Source organism: Cannabis sativa, chromosome 1, assembly GCF_029168945.1.
Source record: "Cannabis sativa cultivar Pink pepper isolate KNU-18-1 chromosome 1, ASM2916894v1, whole genome shotgun sequence".
Lineage (NCBI taxonomy): Eukaryota > Viridiplantae > Streptophyta > Magnoliopsida > Rosales > Cannabaceae > Cannabis > Cannabis sativa.
This window is the reverse complement of record NC_083601.1, coordinates 30,756,501-30,777,714: the sequence shown is the minus strand read 5'-3', so window position 1 is coordinate 30,777,714 and position 21,214 is coordinate 30,756,501. Positions and strand designations below refer to the sequence as shown.

The following is a 21,214-nucleotide window of genomic DNA, read 5'->3' as shown; positions in this document are numbered from 1 at the left end:
TTTAGTTTAGTTTGCTTAAATATAAAACATGATCTTTTAAAATAACAACCAATTAGAAATAAGATATCTACACTTTTAATATCATTTCTTCTTCAAAACACCTACATTTCAAGAAAAAAAAACGTCTCTCTAACTCTCTCCACCCCAAAACCCTGAAATCCACTAGCTCAACCGCCTTGAAATCCATGAAATCCCCTCCCATTGGAGTTCTCAGCCCATCTTTCATTTTCTACATTTATATCATTGCCACATAAGTACCATTGTGTAGTTTAAAATTTTTTAAAAAATAAAATAAAATAAAATAATTAAAAAAGTTAGAATTATTTTTTAAAATTAATTACACACATAATACTGACATAACAATAGTCTAAACTACTACATCATCATTCTATTTGCCACATGTAACAAAATTTACAGAAAAATCACTTTACGACATTATGAATAGTTTAAATACCATTTTTAACAAACTGAAAAATTCAAGAGGCACATTCATATATGTCATAAATCAGAGTAAAAGTCCTAAATAACCTTAAAAGATTACTTGAATGTGAAAAAATACTATTCATAATGTAAAATTTTGAACAATTTTACATTTGATGGAGCCATTTTTTTTTTTTGACACATCTTCATATTTTACATTTTGATGAGCTATTATAGCTCTCTGAGTGCTCTAAAGTTCTAACAAGTGCCTATAAGTTCTCACTAATATGAGATGAAGCTAAGTTAGATACTGAAAAATTGACTCAGCCCACTCATCTCGTAAATCATTGATTTCCTCTGCTGTATATGGAGTGGTCCTCTTCATCTAGTTAAAATAAAAATATTTAATAAATTAGAATACATATTCAAATTATAAAAATTAGTTCAAATTTACATATCTAAACAATACATTGTATACCTCCCGTCTCAAGTATTGTTTTGGTAGCGGCTTGGAAATCAATTCCTTAGCAAACTTCATAATATAGTAACCACACTCGGTAGGTCTAGTTTGGTTTGGACACTATTAATTAATTTTAGAACATATAAATGAGAAGTTTAGATTATATAAATTCTGACGTTTATAATAAAAACTTTAATAAGATTTTATTAAAAGTTGTTTTACTTACTTTCGGAACACAAAGTTTAGAATTGTCAGTATCTGTTTTACAGAGGTATGAATGATACTTATCAAAAGCCCTGCAGAAAATAATATTAAGTTAATTATAAGTGTTTCAAATGAAAATGCATGCGAATTAATTAACAAATATTTTGTATAACTTACATAATGATTATATCCCTGATCTCTTCACGGAAATGTGAATTCATTGGATCTAAAAAAGCCACTGAATGAGTGTGTGGCTGGATTAAGACCAACATCCAGTGAGTGCTGCAATAATCAAACAATCTTTGTGTTAGGCAAATATTTGTTATTTATAAAAAATGTACATCAATTTTAGGTTACTTACTTAATTTTCCAAGGGCAAATTAGAAATTGTGTTTCTAGGCTCATTTGCAGGAATCGCTTGAAGAGATTGTCAGCACGTACTTCATCTGTTCCAGCAGTTGTAGATATTAAAGCAGGATGCATAAAAGCGTATAAATGGTTTAAACCATTTGTATGGACTTGTTCATCGAGCATCCTACAAATTAAATAGTTAGTAAACTAATTTAATTCAAATTACCCAAAAAAAAAAAAAAAGCAAAAGAAAAAGTTTGCATGTTCTAACCACATATACAATTGTATCTCATTCTCTCCAAGCATATCATAATTGCACAAGTTTTCGATATCATATTTCATTAATCGAACTACGTTTGGGAATCCAAAAACTCGTTTTTGACTCGGAATTTCTACCACCCGACCATCGGTCCACCGGGTCATCAACTTTTTCAAACAATTCAAAGTTGGTGTCAATGGCACTGTAATAGGCTCCTGTGTTAGTTGCGTTACTTGCTCCCTTGTGAGTCTTGATTCTCGTGGCTGTTGAGTTGAAGGGGAAAATTGGTCTCGCTGTAGCTTCTCACACAAAACAAATTTCTTTGGCCATGCAACCTCATAACCAATTACCTGACCAACCAAGGTGTAGCCTTTTCTTGTAACCGCTTTAGGTAAAATAGCATCCTTTTGATGCACAACATCAATCCTCACACGACAATATCTAGGATTCGATTTAACAGTACGGAGTTCTGTGCAATTAATGGTTATAAGTGTGCCCTCTGCTACAATGTTGTTTATGGAACCAATGCACAACTTGCATTTGTTCTGCTATATTCCAAAACAAACAAAAAATTAGCTTTTTTTATAATCAATAGATGAAACAATAAGTAAGAAAATATACCTCATGATGTGCTTGTGAGAGTGGTGGAGGAGTGTATGCTGCTTGTGAGGGCGGTGGTGGAGCGTATGTTGCTTGTGAGGGTGGTGGTGGAGCGTATGTTGCTTGTGAGTGTGGTGGAGGAGCATATGGTGCTTGAGGTGTGTTTGAGGCTCCTCCAACGCCCGAACCAAATGCATGTTGTGATTCAAATACCCCGCTTTGTTGAGATTGAATGAACGCCATCAATTTGTTTATTTTGTCTTCACTTTGGCGCCATTTATCTTCGAGGTCTTTATAGCGAGCATCTTCATCCACACTAGATTTTTTCTGTGTCAATCTTCTAGGTGCTGGGGTGTGAAAAAATTGACGAAGAATGACATGGCTACCGACCCCCCTAACACGACCCCCATGCTCCGGAGTCCCTAGTGCCATAGTTAATACGTCATTGGAACCTTCCTCCATAATCTCACCGTCTGCAACTTTTTTCTTGTATTTTTCCTAATATTCAGGAAAAAAAATCAACTTGGTTAGAATAAGTTATATCGCATGCAAATTATTTGAACAAGTTACATAGTCAAATAACACTTACAATTCTCTGTACCACCTCTCGAGCTTCCTCATCAATAACTTCTCCTTTATTATTCATGCGGGCCCTTTTCCACATTTCTGATCTGTCATACTCAGTTAACTCACGACCCAACTCCTTCTCCATATTTTGCTCGATTAATGCATAACCACCACGTCCTGTTCGATGGGGATACTTATTTTGAGCTTGGGAAGCTTGCTTTCTTTTCCTCAACTCTTCCCATTCTGGAGTTAGTCTAGTTGCAACAAATCCCTTCCAATCTTCAGGAGAGTAATAGTTGATGTAGTCCTTTGGTGGTTTTTCAAGAAGTTGAGGAGCCACATCCTTGTATTCATATATAAGATCTTTCGTCATCCTTGTTTTCCAGTTTCTCCATGTCTTTCCAGCTTCTTTTAGGACGTTTGTTTTAGAAGAGTTTGAGAGTTTAAATGTATTCTGCACGAATTAACAATATTTAGGTATTACTTAATTATAAAGTTTAGAATTGTTGAAAAAAATATATTATTAAAGCTTACCTTGATCTCATTCCATATTTTGTTTTTCTTCTCTACAGGCACTTTCTTCCAATGAGGTTTATTTAAAGGAAGGGTGGTACGTGCCAACATACCAATCATGCTGTTCATCTTGGTCCCCCCTTTCCCCATTGCTCGACCAAACCGATTGTACTCAACTTCATAGTTACGACCCTCACTACTTGCTTTTAAGACTTCTTTACATATTGCTTTTCCTCGTGTCTTCCTCTCGTTATTATTAGCATCTTTTAGGTGATCATCATTATCATCTTCCGGGTGATCATCACTAACATCTTCTGAGTGATCATCACTATTATCTTCTGGGTGATCATCACTATTATCTTCTGGGTGATCGTCACTATTGTCTACCAACGAATCGAACTCATCATCATCTTGTGGGTCCATAACTCATGAATCTGCATTGAGATGAGAAAGCGATAAATGTTAGTGTACTTAAATCTTTAATAAGAAAAATTATGAAGAGAACAAGTTTAATATACAATTGTCTACCCATAATCCTTCACCGTCGCACCTATATACCTATATAGTCATCTTTATTGTCAATGATGACATCTATAGGTGGTGTGGCAAGAGAAGACAATGAAGAACAATCATCATCAAGTTGAATCCAACAATAATGCAAATGAAGCACATTATTTTAATGTAAAAGAGCAAAACAATACTGATGTTCATTCTCCAAAGAAGCCTATTCATGATCATTATAATCATTGGTAAATTACTGCTTTTTGTGTTTGAATTTTCTGTTTTGATAACAATAATAATGTTAATTAGCTTGAATTATATGCAGCAGCACAATCTTGACAAGTAGTACTCCTCAATCATCAACAACGGAGAAGAAAAAGACTTAAATTGACAAATGTATAGTTTTCTTTGTTTGATTGAATATTTTTCGCTTCTAATGAAACTCTTTTCTTCTTAATTTATAGATAAGCACCAACCAGTGATGATGTCAATTATCATTTGTTGTTTATATGTCAACACTTTATATTACTTGAATACTGATAGTTATGCATTTCAATCAAACAAAGGAGTTCAAACAGGAAGCAGTGGGTTCAAACATGAAGAAATTAGAAATTAAAGCTTGAAATGGAAAGCCTTGCCTGAATCGTGGTCTGTTGTGTGGCTGGAATAACGGCAGTGGAAAAAGTTGAACCAAAATAGAGGGCGGAAGAGTTGGCCGGAGGATGAAGGAGGAGCCGCAACGGCGCTAAGCAAAAAACAATAAAAAGACCTCAAAACGCAGCTCAGTCCCAAATAACTCCCCATTTTCGTCACAAATTCAAACAGAAAAGAAAAGAAAAAAAAAAAAAGGACTCGTATAGTTTACCTCACAAACGAAACCCCCAGTGAAATGGACGAACAAGTCTTCTTTCCAGAAGCAACTACGCTAGAAGAACAAGAAAGAATGGAGTTTAAGAGGGAATGGTGAGCTTACTGGGAAAAGAAAATGCACGGCTAGAAATCATAAAATCTAGTGAGAATCAATAAAACTAAGTTAAAAACAGGCTAAGAGTTGAGGAAAAACCTTGAAATCGCCGATAATGGAGGTCTGGCACGAACCGTGGGTTCTCGGAGCTGAGGAAGAGGGATATGAATTTTCACGTTTGAGGATTTGCTGGTGGAAATGGAACCCTAAATTGTATTGGATTTTACATTTGAGTCAGTCCCACAGTAACTTGTTTGAGGACCAGGCCAACGCACCGTTTGAGTCACCGTCCACTGACGCAAACGGGACTAGTAAAATAATATAAATTGTTTAGACTCGTTTAAGGGAAAATAAATAAATACTAGCAGATTAATTGTCCACGTGTTATAATATAAAAGTTTCAATAAAAGGAGGGAAGAAAAGAAAATAGGGCGGCAAAACTCTTCCCATTCCAAAATTTAGGCTTCTTCTACATAAAATATCTTTCAAACAGCCCTTGCGTTGCGATTATGGGTTTCATTAGTCCCAAGCTTCGAAACCCTCTCCAATGGCTTCCAAATAGGTACGTTTCTCTATCTCTATTCTTTTCTTTATTATATCTCGAGACCTAGCCATTTATATAATTTTTAAGAGTTTGAAATCGCTTTTTACTTCCCGCTTTGCACATTTGTCGCTAATATTTTAGAACGCATACCACTTTCTTTCTATTTGTAGATTTTTCTGATCTATGGTTTATGCCGATCATCTTATAAAAATGATTTGTTTTTTTTTTTTTTCCGAATAGTGGATATTATCGTATTTGTTTAGGACAGATGGATTGTTGTTAAGTTCGTACGGAATTTTAGATCGATACAGTTTCCGCAATGATTCTGGTTATTGATATTTTATAGTAGTTATGCAAAATTTTCTTTATGTGAGGATGAAGCTTGTTATGGCTAAAAAGAATTGTTTTATACGCCTCATAATAATCTGTACAGTCAATTGATTTTGATTTGCATTTATCCTTTTATGTGCACGTCAACCTCTGAATATGTTTGTTTGCTTGCGCGCTTCGCATATAGTTTCTTGCTCGAAACAAAAATTATAATTTGCATACATACATATATCTGTGTGATAACGTGTGAATATGTTGAATTTTAGCATCAAGATAGTGGCTTGAAACCAAGATCTCATGAGGACTCGTATAAGAATAAATAAACAAAACCGAGTTTGCGTTGAAATTGATCACCCTGATTTTAGAATAGATCTTCAGCTTGGTCCATCCACGGTTACAAGATTAGTGGAGTTCAATGGTTTGTCTGTAGAGTAAGATATAGTGCATCTTATGCAATCGTTTTTGTTCAAGTTTCTTACTTTAGAAACTTAAAGAGTCTTAGATTTTGTTTTTAGTTAGAATTGAAGTTTAGTTGACTGGTACTAATTCATGATCATCCAGTCACTCATTTGTATATGTATACATACACACACCCAACCACATATATACATAAATATATAAAACTCCAAAAATGCCTTTTTTAAAACCCAGTTAATGATTATCTTCCACGAATTTCTTAATAGTTATTTTCGTTTAGTGTCTTTTAATAATATGCTAGTCAATATGCGTCTCACGGAAAAAACAATACTCTTTTTTGTTCATCAATGCAAGAGACAATATGCACATATGAGACTGCTACACATTGTCTTCTCTAATGTAACCGGCCATGTAGTATGAACACAGCTATGTTATATGTATACCATGTGATATTTTGTTTAGGATGAATCAAAACTACTCGATTATTTCATCTCTTTGGGGAGTGACATTGGATAATGAAATGTGCTTTGCTTAGCAAAGTTGAAACAATAACAATGTTTATCTATCTAGTCTTGTACAAATTACTTCCCGCTTATTATGGGATAGCATGTTGAACATGCTTTGTGCTCCCTGCTTGGCCAAAATGTGGCAAAATCCATTTCAGGTTAGAGGAAGAAGAATGGTTGGTGATGTACAACAATCAGTTAGTGACCTATTTTACCCTGTGAGTAGTCTTATCTGTTTTGCGCAACAGACCCTTATTTTGCACCTGCTGCTGGTAAGCATATGTCACTCATTCTCTTTCATCTTTTGTCATCATTTTTTGTCTTGATCAACTTACTTGCGGGGAAATGCAATCTGGCTATCAAAGGTCGAGGTGCCCTAGTTGTCACGTCAAATCCCCTCACACAGACGAATCCTGCAAATGATTTTTTCAGCATATAACATGTGTTAATGATTAAAATTCTTGTTTTTTTTACGAATGTCTTGGGTTTTGCATGGTGTAGAATGTACTAAGTGATATTAGGTATGTTTTATGTGGTATCTGATATTATATTGCACACAAGAGTCACTAATGTTAGCAGTTATTATTTGTAAAGATTATACAGCATAAATTTTATAGCAATTACTTGTTGTAGAAGTTAGAACATGTAATGTCATGTGATCCAGAGTGGTTGAGATGTTTTTTTTTTTTTTTTTTTTATTCATATAGCCAGCACATCTGGTGATCTTAAGAAAAAAATAACAGAGGCCACTCAGACCTCCAAGTTTATCACATCCTAGCTTCAATGGCTTGACGAGATACTTAATGATAACAAGAATGTTTTAGCTAGTGTGTTTTAAGCTGGTATTTCAAAGTTGTTACTTGATAGTTAAGATGTTCATCAAAATCTTGTTGTGGAATCCATCATTCTTATAATTTTAAAAAATGCCGAGTTGCTAACTCAAACTCCAGTGCAGTAACTATGAAAAATGCCTGAATGTCACTAAAAATTGTATAATGACCACAGTCAACGAAGAGCAGTAATATGTACCTTTCCAAAAGCAAAACTGAATTCCTTCTGTTGATAGGCCTGATACATATTTTATTTGTCAGTTACTTTATCTTTTCATTTTGGGAAATTATGTAGTGTTTATAAACCTGTAGCACAGTACCTTTGAAAATTGTTGATACAGAAGTTCCAAAGTATACCATCCTTCTTGGCAAATTCCATATCCACTCTCTAGGAACATTGATAGGATTGAGACTTGAATCATGATCTGCAAACATCTGCAAGATGACACAGTTGGACAAAAAGATAAATGCACTTTTGTCTTACAAGGGTAAGCAAAGAAATATTCTTGTTCAATTAGTTGGGTTGAATGGGTGCAGGACAAGTGGTCCTGCCCCATCAAGTAAGGATACATAAATCTAACCATACCAAACTTATGCTTGTGACTCTTCTTTTAGGCTTAAGAAGCATGTTTTGGTATATCTATTCAACTCATACTAATGTATCTACAGAATGGTGTGTAACAAGTAATTATTTTTCTAGGATGTAAGAGTGAACATATTTTTCTTGAAGAGACTTACCTCATTAACTTGAAAATATGTGCCATTAAGTGGAAAGCTTCCTCTCATTGCTGTTCTACAAGGTATCTGCAGTGAAGTCATAAAACTTCAGTAAGCATCTGAAAAAAGCCTATTTGTGTTGCTTTTGAAATTGTATGTGTATGTAATCAAGGAGGTATTTTCTTACCAAAATTGTCCCTCTTACGGTTTGTGAATTTGTTTCTCTAATACTATTGCATGAAAAGCATGTCTTCTCATCGCATAATTTGTCTGGTTGGTTGGAACTACAACTTCTTTCTGATGGTTGAATGGAATTTGCTGTCTCACCTATCCACATGTGCCAAAAAATAGAGGTATCAATTGCAAAAGTATAGAAATATTCCAATTCTTTTTCATAGAATTTGTACAAAAGTTACTTCATCCACTTATTATTATTTCTATTGGTGGTGTTTGGTTGGTCTAGGGTAAATCTTTCTTTCTTTGCTTTCTAAATTTATTGGCAATATCAGGAATATTATGCTTTACAAATACCTGGTGTCCATATAGCAAGAAGATAAGGACTTGGGTCATCTGGTTCTCGTTTGTCAAGCTGTTTAAATTCAATGTAAATGCTCAGCTGAAATGAAGTGAGTAGTATGATTGATATAGTTCGATTAACAAGTCCAAAGATAGAAATTAACTAACCCGTTCCAATAAAGGATGTGAGTCTGGTAGTTCATACCTGCATCAGATCAGTTTGTTGAGAATCTAAAATTGTATTACATCTCTTAAGAATTAGACTGATTGTGTTGCTAGTATAGTTTTCATAACACAGCTTTTGAGGATATTAATTGGGTAGTGGTTATTAATACTAATTCAAGATTAGAGATCATTACTGGTTTAAACTTTACAGCACTGAAAACTCACTTAGTATGTTTATGTAAAAATATACTTACACTTGGTGTTCAGTTCGAAGTCTACTGACATTCTTCAGTTTAGGTATAGGAATGGAGGTGGCTTCTGGATTCAAGGCAACTAAAGCCTTGGACATGTCGCCCTCTTGGAGCTCCATGTTCTTTTGCATGTAGTTTTGTAAGGTTTGTGTGAACTGTTCAATGTTGAGTTTTATAGTTGGGATCTCATCAGGGTCCTCATAGAAGGAGTCCTCAATGTCACTTTGTGACACCTCTATGCATTCTTGCTCTGGTGTTGCAGGCTCTTCAATGATTGGTTCACACTTGTCAATTTTAGAGCCAGATTCTGCAAGTACATTGTTCTCTGGTGGAGGTAGTAGTGCAGGATTCATAACTACAGCAGGACTGTTAACTGGTGTGGGTCCTGTAGGATCAATGGAAGTCACAATTCTTTTCTCTTCTGGGCCTGGTAGGGCTAGTCTTGCACTGCATTAAGCATAATTCTTATTAGTCTCATTGTTAATAATTGTTAGTTGTGCACATATCAGAAAATTCAACAATTTGCAAATAAAAAATAAATTGAACTTGTTAGATGCTTTCCTTTAATTCCATATTTGATTTGGTTGGAAGTTTCAAATATCATTTTGGGTCATAGTGGTTGCATGGAAAATACATTTCATTATTGTATCATGTAAATCTTTGAGCCATGATTTTTAGGTTGATCCTCACAATTTCTAGAACATTTGTGATAATGAAATTTAAAATTTACCATAGAAAGTAATCCCCACCTATTTTCTTACTATTTTTATGTAATTAATGAACTTTGTAGTTTAAACGTGCAATTAATTAGTAGATAACCTGGGTGTTGTTGTATATGTCTGCCTAAACATATGAATTCTGGTTCCGGATAGCTAGTTAGTTTAATATTTTACTTGCTTTTTCGATATTTGTGTGGGTAGTGGAACTAATATACATCATTGCAGTTTTATTAGGGTGTATACCTGGCAAAAGCACTTGCGAAGTGTCTGCATTCTCCTCTCATGGGACATGCATTGCAGTTTGGTTTACTCTTTGTACAGAAGACCTGCGTATGTATATTCATTCAAGGGTGAGACCTTTTAAATAGAATATTTCCAAATGTTTAACTTATTTAGTAATGATTGATAATTAACCTTTCCAAATGTAATCATCTGGTAGTGTAGCTCGTATCTGTAGTTAGGAAGTTTAATAGTTAATAACAAAAGCTTTTATGGAAAATACAAGATTTTATTCAATAGCAAAATGTATTCTTGTAAGGTTAAACTTGAAAAGTTGAGGGAATTTTGAAAATACAGTGTTCGTTGATCAAGTTTGCATAATCTTGGCCAAAGATACTTTTGAATTGTCTCCAGTACCGGGTACCTACAGAAGATTCTGGTCAGAAATTCCTCATCTAATATAATTTACCTTTTATTTGAAGCATACATTATACTTACAGTTCCAGAAGGTGTAATTGAAGTGACTCTGGAAGTGGTTGGAGGGGTACCCAACCCAGTCGTACTGCTATTCTTCCTACATTTGTATCAACCTTTACAAACATAGAAATGATAAATGCTAGGTTAGCCAAAAACAAAAGAAACAGAAAGCTGATAGGCTGGTCCTAAGTTTTTTTTTTTCCATCAACTCTTATAATCTAAAAAGCTCAGCCAATAAGACCTTACCGGGAAAGCAAGATGATGAAGTGTCAAAAGCCGCACACACTCCACACTTTTCAAACCTAGTCCTCGGATGCTTAGTAAGTAATCCCTGTAGCATATTTTGTAGAGAAAATATACAAAATCAAATGTGTAACAAATAACCTTGCCCCTGGTTTGTGATTTTGACCTTGTTATATTCTCAGGAAAATTGATATATTTCAAATAGCTTACTTTGCTTCATCAGGGGGAACATCTCTTAACCATTCAAGGTCAATGCTTCCATGGTCTTTGACTATGCGGTTTAGGAATTCCTGTAACATTGTCAAACAATTTTTCAATTCAAGGATACCTCAGTCTTAAAATAAACTCTTACTTGAAGAAAACACCAAATTAGAATATATCTATGTATATATACACACACACACACGTATAGGTGTTGCAAACTTCAAATTAGTGTTGTTTGGATCCATTTCTAATATGTTTGAACCCTAGGAATTGTTCTACTGTCTGATTCATTGATACTGCTATTCATCACTCTATTTTATACAGTTGGGTATGATCTTAATATTTTCACATTACAATGACTGCGAGTGTGTATGAGGGTTAGGAAAAACCTTGATTCGTTCTGCTAGCATGTTGTTCATTCCTCGTTCTCTGATGGCATCAGAAATATCTTTAACATTAGCTGTTCTAATAGCTTCATAGTCGATTGAGTCCATTGCATCTTTGCTTTTTTCTTTTTTGTCACCACCGATCTCTACCCGCTTCCTTAAGTTGTCCCAGTCAACTTCATTATTATTTTGACCTGTAGAATTTCCTCTTTTTGCTTTCGAAATTTTTTTGTGGGCAGCATTTGGAGTATGGTCAGAGCTTTGCTCTACCAACTTATTATGTTTCTCCATCTGGATACTTACTGCAGAAATACTATCGCCAGCTTCAAAAGATTTTTCTGTGAGCTTATTATCATGTGAAACAGTCTGTGCAGTTGCTTCCTGCATCTTGGCAGGTGCATCAGAAAATTTGGCAGGGTTTGTTAGTGAACTGCTTTCTGCTTGAAACATATCACTCTTCAAATGCTGATAATTACTGCAAGAAGATCGATTGTATTCGGTGTCTGAATGAAGTGCTTCTTGGCTTGTTAATTGTGAGCTTAATAATGCACAAGGGTCAGCTGATGGTGTTTCTTGAGACTTCCAGCCTTGATTCTGTTGCTCAGAGCTGTTACCGAAACATTCAGCTTGTTCACTACATGAGGTTCTGGAAGTTGTATCTGACCCTTTTGCTGATCTCGAACTGGTTGAATGCCAAGATGATGTGCTTTCTTCACTGAAGTTTTCAAAGCAACATACTTCCGGTGCTCTAGGCCCAGTTGTCATACACAACTGACTATTTCCAGAATGGGGAGCTGGTTGCCTGTACAGATAGTCTGGATTGTTTGAATAAGGGAAATCAGGATGTTTCATAGGATAATCCCTTAGAGATGAAACTTGAGTGTTGCTAGGTTTCCATCCAGTACAGGGATCTTCTGCCTCTGAGTTTGAGCCTGAACAGGATCTAATTCCACCAGTAGCTTGAGTGACTGAGGAATCAAACGAATTTTGGGACAATATGATTTCTTCTTCTGAACTTTGGCTTTGTGGTTCTGTCAAGTTTCCTATGGTCATTGCTGTATTATCTCTCCATTGACCATCAGCAGATTGATGGGGTGCTGTGTGTTGATTGTTGATTGGTTCTCTTGAGTCGTCGTGCCATTTGATGGTGTCATTTAGATTTATTATGGGGATTATTGCTTTACCTTTTATTGCTGTGTTAAAATTATCTTGCGTGCTATTGCGTGCTGACTTAGGAGGAAATCGTGCAGCCAGAGACATGAAGGCAGAGCTGCATAAAGGATACAAAATGCTTTTATTGAACATTTTATGGCCATTTGGTTTAAAAATAATTATCTGTTGTTGAGTGTACCTTGAAAGATGGTCTGAGACATTTTGAGTAAGGAAGACTCCAATCACTGAATCAACAACTGATCCTTTCCATCTAGAGAAACGCCTGTCTCCTACAAAGGGATATATTTGGTTAGTTGCTGAAATCTATTTTTTTATATATATATTTGTATATAGCTCTCTTGATATAAGGATTTCTAAGTAATAATACTATAATAAAAATTGCTAACTTGGTCCTATATTGTTTCTGGTATCCATCAAGCACGGACATGCATAACCGTTTGTCTGGTTGGCACTACAGATTAACACACTCTAAGGTTCATGTCAAACAAGATTTATCCCATTTTAATATGATGCAGATCAAATTACTTTCCAACCTACATTGCATGCAGATGATGATCATAATGATAATTTTTGGTGCTTCATAGCATCCTTTCTGAATAGGAGAGCACTTTAAACTTTATTGCCTATATATTAACATTTTATTGGACTTTTTTTTTATTGCAACAATGAATGATTCTTTTTCTTAAATTAAAAACACTAAGGTAGCGTTTGGTTAGAGGTAATGAAATGGAAATGAAACAATTTTCATTTCATGCATTTGTTTGGTTGTATTTTAAAGTCTTGGAATATCATTCCAATGTAATGCTCTTTTTACAATTTTGGTGGAATGACTATTCCATTTTGAAATGGAAGGAAAGACCATTTCAATGTAACATGAGAAAAATTTAATGAATTTTTTATCAATTTTTTTTTATACATTTTAAATTTTATTCCATTCTATTCTTATTCCTATTCCTATTATTATTCTTACTCTCATGTTTTCATTCCTCCCATCCAAATGCTACCTGACGGTTCTTTTTTTATTTAATTATTAAACAGAAAAATGTAATTTTAAGAACGTATACCTTGAACTAGATGCATCCGTGCAATGAAAGAATCAACTCTCCCACTAAATACTTTTCTCTCCTCTTCCCACCACTTCTCCTTTTTCTTATCTGTTCCTTCTTGGTCTTCACTTCCTTCCTTGCCCATCAAAAGATTCCAAATCCTGTTTGTTTCTGGATCAAGGTCCACTTTAGGTCGTGGTTTACGCTTCTTGATAAACTCGAAACCCCCATACGGAACAACTGGACCATTTCCTTTGTATAAGACAAGTGCATTTTGGTCTGGCCTTAGTAATTCATTGCTGCTTCCATTGAGATTAAGGTTCTGAAATTTGTAAATGACTTCATCTATTGCTGTAAGATGTGTTTGTTTCTTCTTTGGACCTACATAAAAAAATTGATAGAATGTTAGGTTACTTAAGTTAACCTAATAAAATCACCATTCAAGTATTGTAAAACCAGAAATATACCTCTTTTCTTGGGCAAGGATGTGTTCAATACTGTCAAAGATGATTCTATCAGCGGGGCTCTTACAGTCTGCTTTATCTCTGACATGGCAGCATAACGAGCTTGAAATAATTGCCCATTTCCAAGTGTGGTGGACTTCTCAAGAAGGGATGAGAGATGTTTACTTTTCTCAATTGTGATTCCAGTGGAAAGTCTGTTAGCATAATTATGGGCCCTTGCAGAACCTATCTTTCCTGTTTGTGAATGTTGCTTCATATTATGCTCTGAAGGGGTAGAGTAATCATAACTGTTGCTGTTGAATATGCTGACTTCATTCATATCTCTATAAGCAATTTTGCTTGATTCAGTATTCAATAATGTGCAATTAGCTTTTGATAGTCTACTTGCATTGACACCGTGTGCAGTTGTTGTTTCAACATTTCCTAAACCCTCAGCTGCATTGACAATAGAAGGAACGTTCACGATGTCTCTGCAGTCATACCCAATCTTCTTTTTCTTAGTGGTTTGTGAAAATCCTGAGCAAAACTCATATATTCCTTGGTACAACAATGTACTAGCATCTATATGATTTGCAGTTGAGAGATGTGCATGTTCAGTGGTGTGGCAATGGTCCCTTTTTGACCCCTTTGCTTCATTGGAGGAGGGGGTCTTTGGAACTGGCTGAGGCATAGCCTGCTTCATTGTTTCTCTAATCTTCTGAAGTTTCTCACAATTATCTCTTCCTTGAACTCTATCTTGGACTACTGCTACTGCACATGCATGTTGCTGTTTCAGAACATTTTCATCTTCCTTCGTCTTTAGCTGTTGATCAACATTTCTGTTTATTTCATCTCCTCCAGTTACATTGAAATTTTTCATATGCATATCTTGTATTGAATCAAACTGAGGAACAGTTGCTTGCCTTTCAAATTGACTAACATGTCCATTTGGCATTTGATTCATGAAATGGTTTTCTACCATATGCTCAACAGGAGTGCCACTATTCATTGATGGAATTGTATTTGTTGCTTGGTAGTCCAAGGTAACACTTGGAGCTTTTCCATTCATGTTGTGCATCTCCTGCTGAGCCACTATGTTGCCCAGATTTGCATCTCCAATTGTTTCCGAATCAAAATCTAAGACTTTCTTGCTACTCTTTTTGGGCAATGCAGTGTTAGAATTTCCTGGACCCTCCAAAATATCCACCATTTGAGATGTTGACTCCTTTGAAACATTTTTGCGCACGTATTTCCTCTTTGGCTGCTTAGGTTCTGTATTTTCTGGAACTTTAGGCTTTCGGCCCCTTTTTGGTTTGCCTTCTACAATTACCTTGGGCCTGTGTTTCCTACGTTTTGGTGTTTTCTGCTGTGGTGTCTCATTCAGATCAATGCCCAGATCAGTTATCTCCTCGGAATCTTTATTTTCTTTGTATGGTGTAGAAATGGCTGTGGACGATGAGTCGACAATCTTTTGCAAGAGTTCGTCACTATGTAGTTGAATTGCTTCACCTTCTCTGCATTCAACTAGATTATTTGCTGTGTTTCTTTCCTGACTTGGTGTTTCATCAGTTGTGGACTTTAGTAATGCAGACCGCTGGTTCTCCATTGCAACATGATTTGGTGTTACTGGTGTGAAATAATGCGAGTTCACAACATTTGTGGGAGCATTAAAGTTACTTGGTGAGAAATTCAAATCATAGCTTGGCTTGGACGTTGTGAAGGGATCATCTGCAGAGATAGTTTTGTTCATCAATATGGTGATGCATCAAAAAATGCCTATCTACTGATTATTACATATTTGTAATCAGTTTCAGAGATTTATTGGGTAAGACTCTTTATGCTTTCTTATTTAAATGCTAGTTTATCTAGTTTTCATGACATCAACATAGGTATATTATTCATCTATAGCTTACTATTTCAATGTTCAGCAATTTAACAAGAAACCTTATAATAATCTAAGATAGGAATCTTCATCTGATTAACTCGTAATTACTTTTATGGTCATTTTGCATGTGTTTATTAATGGGTGTATACATATTTAGTACCCTATATTTTATCTAAATACAAGTTTAGTACTTTGTATTTTCCATATTATTTATTTGGTACCCTATATTTTAAAAATATACATTTTTGGTACTTTAAACTCAAAGTTTTCAAACTGTCTTCAATTTTACAAATTTTAGATTCAAATTAAATTATTTAATTATATATAACTGAAAACTATTTTGTATAATTAATAAAATTATATTGATTAAATTTTACTTTAGGATACTAAATATGTACAATTTTAAAATATAAGGCACTAAATAAATATTATAGAAAACACAAGTTACTAAATGTGTTTTTAAAGAAAAGACAGGGTACTAAATGAGTATATTTTCTTTATTAATTTAATTATTTTAATGGTTTAATTGTACAAGGAACCAATAACCACTGCTGACAACTGAAAACAGGAAGCATGTTTTCATTCAAACTAAAAGATATTTGCCTTTATTATCAAAGCATGGAAATGAAATATTTTCTTAGTGACAACGGTGCTTTGATAATTTTCAGAAGAAAGTAAAACAATTAGGCACTCAAAACAATAACAAAAATACTTACAGCTGAGTGTCTGGGGTAAGTTGCTACCATAATTCAGTGGGTTAGAACTCGAACATCCACTCTGTTCTCTGATTAACAGATTAGCAATGTTGGATTCAGTCGAACATTTCCCGACTTGCCAATGCGAATAATCGATTTGGTTTCCCTCCATGCTGCCAGTGAACCCAGCACCTGGATTGAAACTGGCTGAGACACAATCTTGTTGGATATTGGTCATTTCATGTGAATGTTTTGGCATTTCTGCTGCTAATTCTACAAGTCTTAAAAGTGAGGTGTTTGATGAGGGGACTGCAGCTCCTCCATGTTGCAACAGTTGCGTGAACGGTAAATTATTATTCAAGTCACCAAAATCCTCAGGCAAAGACTGTTGAAGAGAATTAGCTCCGCTATTAGCCCTCATGTTATTATCTGTCAAAGGTCGGTCTAAATACCTAAAATACTCCATATTTTGGCCTTGTGAATTTACATTGAAAATTTGACCCAAACAGTCAAAATTTGATGCATATCTTCCTGTATTTGATGTCAATTCTAGTGAATTCATTGGGTCCTGTTGTCCACCTTGTTGGATACCTGAGACTGCAGTAGATCTTCCCAAAATATGTGGCTTCTCTGGAGTTGCAGGCACCCAAGAGTTTCCAAACTGAAACCCGTCTGCATCTAGAATTGGAATCCGCTCTTCAAAATTCAAATTCATCCTTGAATTTCTTGTGATTCAGACAAAAGAACCTGAATTGATTGGTTTGCAGTTGGAAATCTGTGTTTTCAAAAAAGTGTACAGCAACTCAGTATTTGGAAGTAATTATTTTTATATATTTGACCACAATTTACATACTAAACTCATATAATACCTACTAAATTGTACTCACAAATTTTATTCAATGGAATATGGAGAACTAACAATTAATTAAACACAAGAATTTTGAAGTATATCAATATGTATTGGGTTTTCAACTAGTTCCCAGCAAACAAATTAAGTGTGCTGTCAACATATTGTTTTGCAGACCCTCTACTCAACTAGTTGGCAAAGATAATTCAATCCCTTTGCCTGAGCTAACCAATTAATAAATCCGAATTCCATGTATACAATGAATAGATTCATTTTGGGTGCAATATATGCAGATATCCAGCCTCTAAGCTCTTTTAATATAGAAGCAAAAAGCAACTTATCACACTGAGACATTACCACATTGTAAGCCATATTCGACCGAAGCCTTTCATTGAGTATAATTCCAACATATAAGGCCTCCTAAAAAGTTTATACAAGCAACCACTGCAATTGGAATAATTAATAATTTTCAGTGCATTATAAAATTTAAAAAGAGGGAGAGAGGAAACAAAGTAATACAGACATCATTAGATGATCTTGTTACTCTCTTAATTATTATGTAACTATGAAGAAGTTTGGTGGCTGAGTAATGGGGCCAATAAAACAATATTTGAATGTTGCAAACATTTCATGATAGCAATCTACAACCAGAGTACAATTCAGAAAATTATCTTCAAACAATAAAAACGTCAGAAAATCTTACTTTAATGGTGTTTGAAAAAGGAAGAAGCAAGAATACAAATTATTCATGCTTTTAATGATTCTCACTAAAATATAAATACAAATACAACAGTCATTTTGTTCTAAACAGCTTTACTCCATTGATAATGCTTATGACACTGAGCTTAGGTTTTTAAACTAAAGATACATATTTGTTGCATCTGCATCTTGGGTTGGATTGGATAAGAATTTAAAGGTTGGTAGAAAGATGGTTCCTTTCATGACATAAAGGTACAACCTTTACCAACTTGTGAGTCAATTCTAGGGAGTAAAATGGCTACAGTGGCATACAGAGCTCTAGGAGCTAGAGCTACAAAATTTCTTGAATTAGTACATATTGATGACGAATGTGATCGAACAAACATTCATGTCCGATGAAGATACTGCAATTTTATCACCTTCACTAATGATTATGCAAGACGATTACATATGCCCAATACACTTCTAAAAGATCAAGAGGTATCTATAACTACTTGGGCACCATCCTCTCTTAAAAATGACCATTTGATCAAATAGAAGTAACAAATACTGCTTGGCTGAGTTATATCAGAGTTTTCTCCTAGTTTTCTGCTCATAACAGTAAAACTGTAGCAGAAATGAAGAATGAAGCTCTTTCAAACATGGTGAGGTCTATGACATTTGACATTGATCGTTTCATTTTGGGTATAAATGGTACAAACAGAAGCATACTTTGTTAAATGTCTTTCTACTGAAATCAACACTACACCACATGAATTATGAAAAGTTTGTGCTGTGTTATACAAGAATTAGGTGTTTGACACTTAAGCTAACAAGGGAAGTGAATAACAAAGAACCTTATTCAGAGACATGCTTTAAATGACTCATATTTCATGGTTCAGAACGAATAAAAACGAGAACTTTATAACCCAGACATAACAAAAACACAATGGTATATGTTTATCATGGATGGAACGGAATGAAATGAAGAATACTTACTGAGCCACGCCACTTAGCACGATAATCAGTTCCAAAAGACCCTGAAGGAATTTGCAACAGATTCAGTTTTAAATCATCACATTAATAAATTTTCTTCAGAATCAAATGCACAACATTATAGGAAACGAAATGCACAATTGCTATACAAACCCTTTTTCAAACAACATCAATTACCTGATCCAATTTTCTCCTGTAAAGCAAGTTTACGCCACAAGATGAGTGAACCCTCCTCGCCAAAACAAAATTGAAGGTTCAGTCTATTCTTTACTGGCTCAATTTGGTCTATTAACAATATAATATTAGCTGCATCAGGGGTAGGTAGCAGTGGTGACTGGTAAGAAGAATGTGATTGGTTCTAGGTAGAAAAAGCTAGAAAGAAAGAAGAAAACGATGATGATGAGGAGGAGGATGAGGATGATTTGGTGTTTTTAGATTCGGATTCTACTTTCACTTTCTTGGGCTCATCGAAATCTTCTTCCACGAGCTAATTTTTTGCAGATAAATAGAAAAATTGAAAATTTTCCAGCTTACTACCTTTCTCTTCTTTAACACCATTGCTGGAACCTGTAAAGCCAAATTAAAGAATACCCATTTCTCAAATACAGAAGATCATGAAGAGGAATAAGAAGCCCCTCCTACTAATGCTCCCAGATTTTTCTCAACAGCTAACACCCAGCTAAATGACCTGTTTTTGCTCAATGGGAATGAGGATAAAAAAACGTGGAAAGCATGAAACGGCTATACAAAAACTAGCAATTATTAATTCTTTCCATTAAATATAAGAGAAAAAGAAAGAAAACAACAAACAACAGTGAAGCCCCTGAATCTGATCCTCGTTCAGATTGAGTAATAATATAACAATAAATCTGATTTGAATGGTAAGATTTAACAGAAATTTTATATTTAAAAACACTATCCAGTTTTGGTAATAACTCATGAATTGAATCAAATTTTTGTGAAATGCAATTTCAGAGATTATCTTAGCTTACCGATCTGGCTCTGAGTCAAGAGGCCCCATATGGGTATCTCAGAAGCTATCAGTCAATGGCGGAATTTTCCTTTTTTTTTTTTTTTGTTTTGATACAGTTCTTATGGAAAACGGACTATGAGAGAGAAAGACAAAGAGAAAAATCAATATATTTATTTATATATATATATTTATATGAAGTATGAAAAAAGGAAAAAAACCAAACCAGATTAGGCTTTAGATTTTATAAATATACTAAACTACTGGACTTTATAGAGCATCTCTCTATCAAAGCACTCACCCTTCTAATTGGAATTGCTTTTTGTTTCCCTCTAAATCAATTTTATTTTGCATGAGAGTGCGTAAAAGTACAAATCTTCCACTACAACAATCTTATGACTTATTTTAAAATAATTCTTTTCCGTTCCGAAGTAAAATTTTAGTGATGTATTTTAAAAAATTAAATAGTTAAACGATTAAAAATATTTTGCTACTTTACCAACTCGATTGAGACACTTATTTAAAATTTTGTGGAAAGAATAATTATGAATTATACTGTTTATGGTCAAACTTAATGAGAAAAGATTGTTATAGTATTTTCAATTATATTTTATATTTGATAAATTCTTTCATGCTATTTAATTTTGTTATTACTTCTCATTGTTTTCACCGATTTACATTTGATTAATTTTCATATATATATATATATATATATATATATTATCCCTTTTATTGTCATGTATACTTTGTGTACCGTTTTCATAAAATAAAATTGTAGAAGCAATATAGAATTATTGTATAACTTGACTAAAGAACATTATTTAAATGAATATTCAAGTGATTTTTGAATTAGTCTCAAAGTTTGAATAGTATTATAATTTTGTTTTTCTTTTGTCTAATTTTAAATATTATAAATGTGTTTTGTCTGAAATATATATGTGCTCTGTGTTACATGAATTGTATATCATCTTTCTTAGCATGCAGAAGTAATTTTTATATATACATATATATAACATTACTATATTAATTGTATAGAGATTTCATCGTGTGTGTGAAGTATTATATATTTTTAAACAAAACATATTATTTTACAATAAAAAATCCTAAAACAAATAAAT

At 34.2% G+C, this 21,214-nt stretch overlaps 2 protein-coding genes across 17 annotated transcripts; both read right to left on the bottom strand.

Moving 5' to 3' along the window:
- Nucleotides 1–444: 444 nt before the first annotated feature.
- On the bottom strand, nt 445–5,426 carry LOC115706115 (uncharacterized). 8 transcript variants are annotated; one of them, XM_061107958.1, is made up of 12 exons: nt 4,939–5,426; nt 4,741–4,800; nt 4,514–4,620; nt 3,396–3,808; nt 2,884–3,315; nt 2,316–2,792; nt 1,707–2,242; nt 1,446–1,619; nt 1,262–1,366; nt 1,107–1,176; nt 899–1,000; nt 445–805 (listed from the first exon to the last, which is right to left on the bottom strand). In XM_061107958.1, the coding sequence occupies exons 4-12, from the start codon at nt 3,795–3,797 to the stop codon at nt 719–721; spliced, it is 2,385 nt and encodes a 794-aa protein (XP_060963941.1). In that variant the 5' UTR covers nt 3,798–3,808; nt 4,514–4,620; nt 4,741–4,800; nt 4,939–5,426; the 3' UTR covers nt 445–718. The 8 variants fall into 8 exon arrangements, with proteins under 8 accessions (XP_060963941.1, XP_060963959.1, XP_060963944.1 ...); XM_061107976.1 differs by having other exon boundaries at nt 1,707–2,239; nt 4,939–5,162; XM_061107961.1 differs by having other exon boundaries at nt 4,741–4,795; nt 4,939–5,162.
- Nucleotides 5,427–6,582: 1,156 nt separating this feature from the next.
- Nucleotides 6,583–20,297, bottom strand: LOC115706114 (transcriptional activator DEMETER). 9 transcript variants are annotated; one of them, XM_030633641.2, is made up of 23 exons: nt 20,119–20,272; nt 19,304–19,693; nt 19,130–19,170; nt 17,810–17,896; nt 16,627–17,380; nt 14,050–15,753; nt 13,601–13,963; nt 12,715–12,805; nt 11,367–12,633; nt 10,984–11,063; nt 10,777–10,861; nt 10,552–10,643; nt 10,409–10,477; nt 10,249–10,285; nt 10,078–10,160; nt 9,119–9,562; nt 8,868–8,904; nt 8,715–8,772; nt 8,371–8,510; nt 8,205–8,270; nt 7,787–7,901; nt 7,666–7,704; nt 6,583–7,049 (listed from the first exon to the last, which is right to left on the bottom strand). In XM_030633641.2, the coding sequence occupies exons 5-23, from the start codon at nt 17,318–17,320 to the stop codon at nt 6,934–6,936; spliced, it is 5,580 nt and encodes a 1,859-aa protein (XP_030489501.2). In that variant the 5' UTR covers nt 17,321–17,380; nt 17,810–17,896; nt 19,130–19,170; nt 19,304–19,693; nt 20,119–20,272; the 3' UTR covers nt 6,583–6,933. The 9 variants fall into 9 exon arrangements, with proteins under 9 accessions (XP_030489501.2, XP_030489502.2, XP_060963910.1 ...); XM_030633642.2 differs by having other exon boundaries at nt 19,304–19,814; nt 20,119–20,270; XM_061107927.1 differs by having other exon boundaries at nt 11,367–12,805; nt 19,304–19,814; nt 20,119–20,275.
- Between the last annotated feature and the right edge of the window lie 917 nt (nt 20,298–21,214).

Bases quoted from the DNA above. Each gene is read 5' to 3' on its own strand.
- LOC115706114 (XM_061107939.1), bottom strand. From the start codon at position 17,320: ATGAATTTGAATTTTGAAGAGCGGATTCCAATTCTAGATGCAGACGGG. The intron at 12,806-13,600 runs GTATACGTTCTT...ATCCCTTTGTAG, and splicing joins ACGGATGCATCTAGTTCAAG to GAGACAGGCGTTTCTCTAGA. The intron at 8,905-9,118 runs GTAAGTATATTT...GATCTGATGCAG, and splicing joins CTTCGAACTGAACACCAAGT to GTATGAACTACCAGACTCAC.
- LOC115706115 (XM_061107958.1), bottom strand. From the start codon at position 3,797: ATGGACCCACAAGATGATGATGAGTTCGATTCGTTGGTAGACAATAGT. The intron at 1,177-1,261 runs GTAAGTTATACA...TATTTTCTGCAG, and splicing joins ATCAGGGATATAATCATTAT to GGCTTTTGATAAGTATCATT. The intron at 1,001-1,106 runs GTAAGTAAAACA...ATTAATTAATAG, and splicing joins CTAAACTTTGTGTTCCGAAA to TGTCCAAACCAAACTAGACC.